The sequence below is a fragment of the Trachemys scripta genome, chromosome 1 (genome assembly GCF_013100865.1).
Source record: "Trachemys scripta elegans isolate TJP31775 chromosome 1, CAS_Tse_1.0, whole genome shotgun sequence".
Taxonomy (NCBI): domain Eukaryota; kingdom Metazoa; phylum Chordata; order Testudines; family Emydidae; genus Trachemys; species Trachemys scripta.
The window spans coordinates 226,989,510-227,002,163 of record NC_048298.1 but is presented as its reverse complement, the minus strand read 5'-3'; the positions used below and the strand labels follow the sequence as shown (position 1 = coordinate 227,002,163).

At 38.6% G+C, this 12,654-nt stretch overlaps 1 protein-coding gene across 1 annotated transcript in view; it reads right to left on the bottom strand.

The window, feature by feature from the left end:
- OCA2 (OCA2 melanosomal transmembrane protein) overlaps nt 1-11,524 on the bottom strand; it is a 297,190-nt gene extending 285,666 nt beyond the window's left edge. The window contains exon 1 of the mRNA XM_034759185.1: nt 11,253-11,524. Within this exon, the coding sequence (XP_034615076.1) occupies nt 11,253-11,524 (272 nt within the window). The remainder of the gene's footprint in view (nt 1-11,252) is intronic.
- Nucleotides 11,525-12,654: the final 1,130 nt, after the last annotated feature.

The following is a 12,654-nucleotide window of genomic DNA, read 5'->3' as shown; positions in this document are numbered from 1 at the left end:
GCCACCAGAAGTTGAGGACCAGGAGGAATTCCATACAGCTAGAAGTATCCAATCAATACCAGGTCCACAACCTGGAAACTCTGGAAGATATCTTTCAAGATCCGGCTAGTCCAAGGGAATGGAGAGCTGTACAGGACACAATTTGTGGATGGCAGCTTGGCCCAACCTGTAAAAAACCAAGCTTGCCCACAAAGAGACCTCCAACCACCTGAGGAAGACAGACAATCCTTTTGGCGGATTCAGTACTACAAATAATTGAGAGAACATTCTGCAAGGAACAAGCAGTCAACAGGACAGTGTGCTGTCTTCCTGGATCCAAGACATAAGACATCACTCTGAGACTGCATAGGCTTCTAAAGTTGATGGGCAAGGATCCATTGGAGATGGTTCAGACTGGCACTTATGACACTGGGTCACAAGGTACATTACAGATAATAGATGACTTCAGGGAACTCAGAAGTGCGCTGAAGAATGTCCAAGCAATCTTCTCTGAGATCCTTCCTATCCCATGAACTAAGGATGACAGAAGTGAACCTCTTGGTAGGTAAGTGGAGGAGGGTTTTAGTTGTGTGGAGCATTGGTCCACCTTCTGTGAGGAGAGGTGGCTGTATAATTTGGATGGACTCCACCGCTGTAGAAGAGGAACAAATTTCCTCAGGGACAGGCTGACAAAAGTAGTCAGGAGGGCATTAAACTAATAACAAAAGTGGGGGTGTGTAAAAAGAGGGAAGACATGAGCACATATTTAGCACAAAAACGAGATGTTACGAACAAAATTAATCAAGGAACCAAAGGATATGAAGAAAAGAAATTTTTGAATTGCCTATACACCAATGTTAGGAACCTAGGCATTTCCTGTTTCTATGTCACTGATAACTCAGAAAAAACGATCCTGAATGTTTATGGATCAATGTCCTAACAGGTAAAGCACAAGCTGGGGTGTTAGTTGGTGTCTGCTACAGAGTATCAAATCACACTAGGGAAAAGCATGAGCAGCTCCTTAAACACCTATCTATAATGTGTAGGAAAATAAGCTTTGTGAACATGGGGGACTTCAATTTGAATGACACATGCTGGAGGGCTCATGCTGCCGGAAATAAAACAGCTTGGAATTTCTTAGTATTTCCTAATTCAAAAAATGTTGCATCCAACACAGAGGGAATTCTATATTAGATATCATCTTGACAGATAAAGAAGAACTGATCACAGAACTAAAAAGTAATGGTAGCTTAGGTACAAGTTATCATGACTTGATCTCATTTATAATGTGCAAACAAAATAAAGTCCAAACTAGTGATATATGTAGTTGGCCAATTTCACAAAGCTGGAAAAAAAATGAGCCATATCAGCTGGGAGGAATACTTTAATTAGAAAAATGTGAATGATAATTGGGACTTGTCTAAGAACACTTTACTACATGCCCAGAAACTCACAATCAAAGAAGAAGGTCATAGTGGTTAAAAAAAATCAAACTGGTTTAGAGAGGAAGTGAAGGAAGCTACAAAAATGGAAGAAAGGGGAATTAATATAAATCAGAAGCTATGAATTGTAGAATACTGATAAAGGAAGCAAAGGGAAACAAAGAGAAATCTATGGCCAGCAGAGTTAAGGACAATAAGAAGGCATTTCTTACGTATATAAGGAACAAAAAGAATCCTAACAATGGTATTGATCCATTACCAAATAGAAATGGTAGAATTACCAATACTAATGCATAAAAGGCAGAAGTGTTCAATAAATATTTTTGTTTTGCATTTAGGGAGAAATAGATGTAGTCATATCATACAATAACACTCTTTCCATTCCACTAGTATCCCGGGAGGATGTTAAAAAGCAGCTATTAAAGTTAGACTTTTTTTTTTTTTTTTTTAAATCAGCAGTTCCAGATAACTTGCATCCAAGAGTTTTTAAAAATCTGGCTGCAGAGCACGCTGGACATTAATGTTGATTCTCAATAACTTTTGGAAAACTGGGGAAGTTCCAGAAGACTAGAAGAAAACTAATGTCGTTCCAATATTTAAGCAGGATGCCAGATAATTATAGGCCTCTCAGTCTGACATCAATCCCAGGCAAAATAGTGGAGCAGCTGATATGGGACTCAATTAATAACAAATTAAATAATAAATACCAATCAACATGAGTTTATGGAAAATAAATCCTGTCAAAATAACTTGATTTTTTATGAGATTACATCAAGTTTGGCTGATAAAGGTAATAGTGTTGATGTAATATACTTAGACTTCTGTAAGGCATTTGACTTGATACCACAAAACAGACAATTTGATTAAAAAACTAGAATGAAACAAAATTAACATAGCACACATTAAATGGATTAAAAACTGACTAACCGATAGGTCTCAAAATGTAATTATAAGCAGGGAAACATCATTGAATGGGCATGTTTCTAATGGGGTCCCACAGGGATCATTTCTTGGCCCTATACTATTTAAAATTTTTATCAATGACTTGTAAGAAAATATAAAATAATCACTAATAAAGTTTGAAACTGGCACAAAGATTGGGGGAGTGATAAATAATGAAGAGGACAGGTCAGGTCACAGAAACAAAGTGATCTGGATTGCTTAGTAACCTGAGCACAAGCAAACAATATACATTTAGGAACAAAGAATGTAGGCCATACGTAGAGGATGAGGAACTCTATCTTGGGAAACTGTGACTCTGAAAAAGTTTTGGGGGTCGTGTGGATACTCAACAGCTGCCAGTGCAACCTTGTGACCAAAATGTCTAATTCACCCTTGGATGCATAAACCAGGGACTCTTGAGTAGAAGTAGAGAGGTTATTTTACCTCTGGTTTTGGCATTGTTGCAACAGCTGCTGAAATACTGTGTCCAGTTCTAGTACCCACAATTCAAGGAGAAAGCTGATAAATTGGAGAGGGTTGAGAGAAGAGCCACAAGAATGATCAAAGGATTAAAAAAACATGCCGTATAGTGATAGACTCAATGAATTCAATCTATTTCGCTTAACAAAAAGAAGATGACTTGATCAGAGTTTATAAGTATCTACATGAGGGGGAACAAATATTTGATAATGGGGTCTTCAATCTAGCAGACAAAGGTGTAATAAGGTCCGTTGGCTGGAAGCTGAAGCTAGATAAAAATTTACGTCTTATTTTCAGTCTGAATTTAATAGTGAACATAATTAACCACTGGACCAATTTACGAAGGTTCATGGTGGATTCTCCATCACCAGCAATTTTTAAATCAAGATTGGATGTTTTTCTAGAAGATATGCTCTAGGAATTATTGTGGGAAGTTCTATGGCATCTGTTACACAGGAGGTCAGACTAGATGATCACAATGGTCCCTTCTGGCCGTGTAATCTATTCATCTAAATTGACTAATGTAAATCCAAGAAATGGCTTATTTATCAGCTGTAATTGCCTACATACAGTTTATTTCTTTTGGAAGTCTGATTGCCTGGCTGGCTTAACTCTTAGACCTTATAATGTAAAAAAAGTTGTCAACATTAAAAGCCTCCTACATTTAAAAAGAGGTTTACATGATGAAACAGCTGTCATACCCCAAAGCAGATTGAAACTCATATGTCACTGGCATCTTTCCACAATTGGCCTTGGAGGCCTAACTAAGACGACCTCAAAACAACCACATTGACAACAATTAGGAAAACAATAGCAGTGTGCAAAACTCAGATGTTTTCTACCATTTCTCAGGCGTTCATGTAAAATAATGTTTCAGTTTTGATCCTGGTAGGTTCAAAACTGCCCTAAATTTAGCTTTGAATTTTGGGTTCAAACTAAAGCTTGACAATGCAAAAAAGAATTTGTAAATATTCATTTGAATAAAAGCCCTACATTTACTTTGAGAGTATTTGTGGCCCCTCTTATTCACTATGCACAAACATTAACACTAGTGACATTTCATCTGCAAAAATGTCCCATCAGAATATGGATTCTCTGGAAGTATTCTCTGGAAGTGTGGCTACATTTATGTCTTTAAAAGGTTATTATGGGTTTTACTCAGCAAGTCAGGGAACAGAAGCAATAACGTGATCTATTGTGAACAATAAATTATAAGCAGAATAAAAGCTCAGAGCAATAGTTCTGATGAACAATACACAAGCAATAATGAAATATGTTCACATAAATCATTCATTGAATGATTTAGAACAACAAAGAAATTTATAAAAATTGAGATCTGTTTTTGGATAATTCATTAACAAATAAAGGTACTAAATTCATCAAATAAATTGTCTGCTGTTTGCTCAGCTGTAATTCAAATTCAAAATGTCATGGGTTCTCCCGGAATTAATCCATAAAGTCACTTTCCTGCACTCCTTCAAATGCCTCTTCAAGATATACTGTGATGCCAATGGTAAACTGGCAACTGATAACAGCTGGGTAGATGGGCAATAGGAACGTCTGATATTAGTTAGGGCTGTCGATTAATCGCAGTTAACTCAAGCAATTAATTTTTTAAAAGTTATGGTGATTTAAAAATCAATCATAATTAATCACAGTTTTAATCACACTGTTAAACAATAGAATACAATTAAAAATAATATACTCTTTGATTTCAATTACAATACAGAATACAATGTATATGAAAATGTAGAAGAACATCCAAAATATTTAATAAATTTTATTACAAATATTTGCATTGTAAAATGATAAACAAAAGAAATTGCATTTTTCAATTCACCTCATACAAGTACTGTAGTCACAAAAGTGCAACTTACAAATGTAGATTTTTGTTGTTACATAACTGCATTCAAAAACAAAACAATGTAAAACTTCAGAGCCTGCAAGTCCCCATAGTCCTATTTCTTGTTCTGCCAATCACTACAAACAAGTTTGACAAACAAGTTTGTTTACATTTACAGGAGATAATGCTGCCCTCTTCTTATTTCCAATGTCACCAGAAAGTGAGAATAGGCACTTTTGTAGCCAGCATTGCAAGGTATTTGTGTGTCTGATATGCTAAACATTCGTATGTCCCTTCATGCTTCGGCCACCATTCCAGAGGACATGCTTCCATGCTGATGATGCTCGTTAAAAAAAAAAAATGTGTTAATTAAATTTGTGACTGAACTCCATGGGGTCCCCTGCTCTGTTTTACTCCCATTCTGGCATATATTTCATGTTCTAGTAGTCTCAGATGATGACCCAGCACATGTTGTTCATTTTAAGAACACTTTCACTGCAGATTTCACAAAACGTAAAGAAGGTACAAATGTGAGATTTCTAAAGATAGCTACAGCACTCGATCCAAGGTTTAAGAATCTGAAGTCCCATCCAAAATCTGAAAGGGGGAAGGTGTGGAGCATGTTTTTAGAAGTATTAAAAGAGCAGCACTCCAATGCAGAAACTACAAAACCCAAACCACCAAAAAAGAAAATCAACCTTCTGCTGGTGGCATCTGACTCGGATAATGAAAATGAACACACTGCTTTGGATTGTTATCAATCAGAACCCGTCATCAGCATGGATACATGTCCTCTGGAAGGGTGGTGGAAGCAGGAAGGGACATATGAAGCTTTAGCACATCTGAGACGTAAATATCTTGCCACGCCAGCTACAACACTGCCATGAGAATGCCTGTTTTCACTTTCAGGTGATGTTGTAAACAAGAAACGGGCAGCATTATCTCCTGCAATGTAAACAAACTTGTTTGTCTGAGAAATTGGCTGAACAAGAAGTAGGACTGAGTGGACTTGCAGACTCTAAAATTTTACATTATTTTATTTTTGAATGCAGTTTTTTATACATAATTCTACATTTGTAAGTTCAACTTTCATAATAAAGAGATTGCACTACCGTACTTGTATTAAGTGAATTGAAAAATACTATTTTGGGTTTTTCAGTGCAAATACTTGTAATCAAATATAAATATAAAGTGAGCACTGTACACTTTGTATTCTGTGTTGTAACTGAAATCAATATATTTGAAAATGTAGAAAACATCCAAAAATATTTAAATAAATGGTATTCTATTGTTTAGCAGTGTGATTAATCGTGCGAGTAATCGTGATTAATTTTTTTAATAACTTGACAGCCTAATATTAATGTATTTATTTGGCCTATGTACATAATACATTTATTTCTGTTTCTCTCATTCCTCCTACACCATTCCTTCCAATTGTCACTCCCACGTGTTGCATCTAGTTTTAACTTGGTGGTCCTCAGGATATGGATTATCTTCAACTCCTGTTCACTCCCACGTGTTGCATCTAGTTTTAATGGGAGCCTTATGAAGTTACTACCATATCAGAAACAGGAAATAATGGTCTCGGTCACAACAGTCGTGAAAATTTTGAAGCAAAAACTACAAATAAGCCCAGGTATTGGGTTCAGCTTCACTCAGAGAGTCCATTATCCCTGTTTCAAGAAAATCTAGGAGTGTTTCTAAAGGTTTCAGGTACTGTCAAGGGTGAAAGTAACTTAAAGGACTTACCGATACGCCGAAGTCCTGAACAGGGGGTGGGGCCTCAACTGGAAGGGGCGGGGGCTCAACCGGAAGAGGCAGGGCCTTTAAATCCCCAGGCCCTTTAAATCGAAATTTAAAGGGCCTGGGGCTCCGGCAGCGGCGGCTGGGAGCCCCGGGCCCTTTAAATCGCCACTGGAGTCCCGGGGCTCTGGCAGCGGGGCTCTGGCGGCAATTTAAAGAGCTCGGGGCTCTGGCCACTGCCAGGAGCCCTGAGCCCTTTAAATCACCAGCCTGGGGAAGCTGCCCCCTGCCAGTGCAGTTGGCAGTGTACCGGCTCTTGCCAGTACGCCGTACCGGACCAGCTTACTTTCACCTCTGGGTACTGTTATAAATATTTCACACATTTCAATGAATCTGGTAACTCCAGTATATAGCATATATTTATTTATAGATGTAAGGAATAAAGAGTGCTTATACAAAAAGCTCTAGGCGCCCTAACGATTTATGCAACTGACTAGTGATGGTCACACAATCATATAGTGATGCTCACACAGTATCATACAAACAATCAGAGGCAGGGGGAAAAAAAATCGCTCTCAGCCAGCCAATAAGTGAAAGCAATGGAAAAGCCTTTTGGACCTCACTGATCTCCCTTTCCATGAACAAACTCTCAACCCTCCTCCAAAGCTTTATCAAATAAATGGCTATTGCATCATGTTCAAATTTGGGCTACATTGGACCAGGGTTATGTGGATGATGCTTTAAAACAGCAAGTAAAACACAAATATTAGCCAGTATTGGTTAAATAACCAACAGAGAGTGTATATTTATTCCAAGGGTTCACATTGTATCTTTTATGCATGAAAACAAGCTGCATAATCTCTGAATAACAAATGCTTAAGAGAATATTTAATATGCCCAGACTAAACTGTGTTGAAATCCAAAATGATAATTTAGTTTATTTAAAACTTTTTAAGTTACTATTAATTCTTTGTATTGCAGTAGCATCTAAAGGGCCCTCCTGGGAATCAAATCCCATTAGTACTCTGCGCCCTGTATGCAAACCAGATTTCTGAAGGCTTCTACAACTCCCAGGCCATAACAGAATGGATTAACAACAAACTTCTAAATAAATCATTCTTACTGCCTTGGTTTCTGTTCCAATATGTGGGCAACGGACATGATGGATCAGAATGGTCCCTTCAGAAATGTAGGATTTCTACTCAAAAATGGCCAGTTTCTGACTTGCCTTAAAAAGAGATTATGTAATTACCAGGATAGCCAAAGAGAGGTTTGACCAGCCATTACATCCAAAGCAAGAGAAAAGGGCCCAAAGTGCTATGTGAAGAAATGGCTTGTAATCAGGTTTCTTTCCGTCAAAAAAGGTTGATAAATTGGAGTTCTTAAAGACCCAGTTGTGCAACCAGGGGGCACGTGACCGATACAGAAGGAAATAAGGTGGTGATCAGAAAGGAGAATATATTGAATGAAAGATCCAAGTGGGAGCAGTGCTTAGAAAAGACAAGGTCCCAGGAGTCACCATGATGGTTGATCCAGGGCTGTAGGTCAAATGAGGTTAGGAAGAGGAAGAGAGAAGCAATAGAATCAGATGGGACATCAGAGTGAAAGCTGAAGTTAGAGGATTTGATAGGTAAAATGGCAGCTCAGGCTAAAGGGACAAATCTAAAGACTTAACAACTGGCCTCAAACCCTTGAACAAACACGAGCCTGAAGTACTTGAACTGGAGGCAAAACATCCTCCATGTATGTACCCACTACCCTAGGCACTGACTCCAGTCCTGGAGCGCCCATGTAAAAATAATGGTGGGTGCTGAGCACTTACCCGCAGCCCCCCATCAGCTTCTCCCCCACCCTCAGCACCTCCCACCTGCTGGCACCCCTGCCAATCAGCGCCTCTCCCCACCTCCACCCCCAGCGCCTCCCGCCCTCCATGATCAGCTATTCCACAGTGTACAGGAAGCACTGGGGGGGGAGTGGGGAAGGAATGAGTGCAGGGAATGCTTGGGGGAGGGGGCAGAACAGAGTGGGAAGAGGTGGGGTGGGTGTGGGGCCTTGGCGGTAGGGGTGGAGTGGGGGCAGGACCTGGGGCACATTAGAAAGTCGGCACCTCAGCATGCTACTGCGAATGCAAAGGGCGGTTCATTGACATCCACCTCCCAAAAATAAAATTGGCCAGTTAATTTAAGAACAATTTCTTAAAGTTTATTTTATTGACTGAAGTAAATCCTCAATCCTTTTAAATAGCTTCATTGAAACAGCTTGCTTTGGCATACATTTAAAAAATTAGACACCTTGCGATTATTATCATTGAAAGATAATTAACCAATTTAACTTAAATAGATACATTAAAACAAATTATACAGACATGTCAAATTAATGGATTCTTTCCTGCGACTAGGACTGTTTTTGTTTATTTGTTTGTTTTCTCACCTTTTTTAATCAGTAGTACTCTTCATCTGTAAGCATCACACTAAATAACATCAGAAGTGTAATTTTCATTACTCTGGAATTGCACAGACATATAGGTTGGGGCCCGGATCCTGCAAAGACTTACTCACGTGTTTAATTTTACTATGAGGAGTAGTCCCATTGATTTCAATGCAATTACTCAGAGGAGGAAAGTTAAGCACAAGTATAAGTGATTGCAAGATCCAGGCCTCAATGTTCTATTATTGCAAATATTTCACCTGAAATTATCACTTGTTCAATGCAGATTTTTGCTATCAGAAGACCAGATATAATGCATGATAAAAAAAAAAGTGGGAATTAAAAATGCTGCAAGATTTATTTATTATGTCAACGGCATTTGCATGTAGAAATCTGAAACTGTGTTGGGGATGGGGGGAAGAAAGGGCATATCAGTTGAGAATTTCAAGCAGACCCTTTTCCGGTGCATAATGCTTTATTATAAAAAGTTAGGAGTACATAATTCTCTGAAATAGGATACGGTGATGATACCGATAATTGCACATTTATCCCTAGATCACTCACAGTAACTTCATTTTACTTAATCAGAAAATGGTTGTTACCACAAGACGTGGATTACATTTGCAGAAAAGTGGGCTCAATGATCTAATACATCTTCTTCATCTCTAATGTCTACATCTTATGTTGTTTTCAACTTCAAAATACCATGTTTATTAACTGCGCAGTTACTGCATATCAGCACTGTATTTACCAGCACTATTCAATACTGACACATACAAGACTTTCAAAAGGAGTGGTCTTTGGCTCCCCAAGACACTGTAGCCCATTTTCTCTTACTCCACTTACTGTCATCATGTTTCTGAAAAAGCACATCTTGACTTCCATCAGGCCAATAATAATTCCTGCTGTACTCAAAATTAAGGAGCTTTTACATAATTTGACTTTGTTCCCAAACTGCTTGGGATTTTGTAAAAATACTCAGAAGAAGAATATAAAAGGAGTATGAGTTGATTGTTATTAATTATTAATAATTATTAGCTATTATTTTTGTTGTTGTAATTCTTTTCAATTATAAAAGATTTCCACATTTCCATCTGAAGGCTATTTTGGACAAATTATGATCCACTGAAATCCCTAACTCAGCTTCTTTCCCACAGACATATAAAAGCCCAGCTAACAAACAGGAAACAGAATAGAAAAAAAATCAGTTCTTCAAGTAAGAGCATATTTTTATATTGTCCTATAGAGTACTTTTTTTTTCCAGAAGTGGATTCATGTCAGTTTCACTGAATTGTTCGTTCACCTCAAAAAAGCAAAAAAGAGTTCCAAAGAAGTTTAAATATTTCACTTCAACAGTTTCAAAATGAAAACTTTTTTCAGTTCAAAATTTATTTTGTTTTGAAATTTTCTGCAATTTTTTAAAATGCAAAAACATTTCTTAAAAATGCTCAAAATCTAAACGAAACATTTCATTTTGGGTGGAATGAAACACTAAAGTTCTATGGCTTGTGTTAAGCAGAATGCTAGGCTAGATTAGCACAATGGTCCCTACTAGCCTTAAATAGATCTATGAAATAGACATCAAGAATCCTCAGAACCACTGAAGTTTCTTGACAACAGTTCTAAATGCCTTTTATTTCCACCCCCACTCTCACTGGGGTGCTTATTCTATTTATTTCAGGTTGGATTTTTCTATATGATAATTGGGTCTCAGAAGCTCAGCGATTGCTACTTTCCAGAGTCAAAACTCTTCAGCAAAATGAAAATGAGGGTGGAAAGTTTATACAGCCACTTGCAATATTTCAGAGTTGCCACTTTAAACATAAAAATAGAATTGCACACATTTGGGGCCTGATACTGCCACACTGGCTGCCATGAGAGTGTAGACAACATCTCCTAGCAGGTGCTCATGACCTCAAGTAATCAGATGCTAAATGATCAAGTATAGTATTATGTTGTGCTTACTCTCAAGACTGCATTATTATTGTCTTTTTAGGTCTATAGCCCTCCTCAGCAGTGATGCAGCTTATTGCCTTGATGTAGACTTGTGAAGCAGTTTGCTAATTTGTGTCATTTTATCAAAACAAAGATGTTTTCTCTCTGTCGGTTAAACAAACCCATCACAAAACACACAGAGTGGTGAAGAAAACCCAGGTCTCAGATTTGGAAAACATAGCAAAATCGATGCAGAGCAGCTGTAAAAGCTGATATTAGTCCAGGAACCTGCTGAGCCAGTCACCATCTCTAGGCAATTACGACTGCTATAAATTCCTACTAAGCTTTTCACTCCATACGTTTATAGAAAGATGTTAAATAAAATATATTTTATCGACGCTGTAAGGGAATAAAAACAACTTTCAATAAAAGAAACTGATTCAGTTTGTTCTTGCCCTTACCTCTCCTGCATGGCGAGTGGGCTCAAATCTTTCCCAAGGGGAACACAGCAATCCTGCCCTATTGCTCCATTTTGATAGGGCTTTTCTGGCTGTCCCTGGACAGACACCATTCCATGAAACTCCTTTAACAGCTGCAGCTCATTGAAGTTGCTGGCAATTGGTTCAGCTGCCACCTTCCCGTGCAAGTTAGCATTGTGTGGAGAGGATGTCTGACTCAGCTCCATCTCTAGATTTCCAGAGATTGCTCCATCATCTTTGCTATCCAAGTACATATCTTTTGACTGGTTTTCTATCCTGAAAAGAGTGAAAACAAATCTATTAGGACCATACTGAATACACATATTTTATATCTACCCCCAGGCACACATACACGTGTGTTGATATCCAGGTGTTAAAATGCCATTGGACATACTATATTTATCTTGCATTTTTGACTGCCTTACCTGTAGTCTGCTTGGTAATTCATCTCTACCAGAAATACTTTAACTTTTGAAAACTCTGAGCAGCTTCAGTAACAGCCATCATTTAAAATAAATACATAAAACAGCCTGCCGGACATCGCTATTCTTCTCTTTACCCAAATGTGGAATTTCCCCAAAAAACATCTTCTCCCAAATTAAAACACACTGGTTTATCCTAGAGAATGAACTATATTCATTGCCACGGCAGGTTTGAGCTCTGACTGACACTGTGACCATCAGAATGAGAAGCAGGTGCCCATACAACACTGTCAGCAAGGTAGATGTGATACAGCACATACTTCTAGCCCTGTTTTTTACCTCAGAAACACTTAAGCCCCAGTCCAGTAAGCATGTATCCAGCTTAATCAGCAGGAATTGTGGACCATTATGAGTGTAAGAGGGTCTCAAGGACAATTAACAACCAGGACTTTCCTTTCCTGTCTTAAAGGTGCCACAGGACTCTCTGTTGCTTTCTGATCTGGCTCCTTTGTGTTGCTCATCTGACACAAAGGAGCCAGATTCTAACTGTAACCGGCCAACTGAAAGGTCTCCTAGCAGCAGGGAAGCTTTAGAGCCAACTCTTGTTCCAACCACTCCTCCCTTCAGCATAGGAGGCATGTCAGGGACCAGAAAGGAGCTGATTGGAACTATGTTAAACCAATCCTCAACAGACAACACATTGCTGACATAAGTTAGAGCAGCCCCTGGGCTGACATAGATCGGCCACAGATCAGGAAGCGTTAACTTTCTCCCCATTTTGTGCTGAGCTGATCTAGGACAAAGGAGAGAATCCAGCCCTCTCTGGATATGACTTCACCACAGAGTTAACTTGGCTCTTACTCGGGTATTGCCCCAACTCCCCTCCCAGACACACACAAAACCTCTCACCTGAGTTTGGTGGTGCTTTTAATCCAGGCTAGCTGGCCTGGGTGGAGCTACAG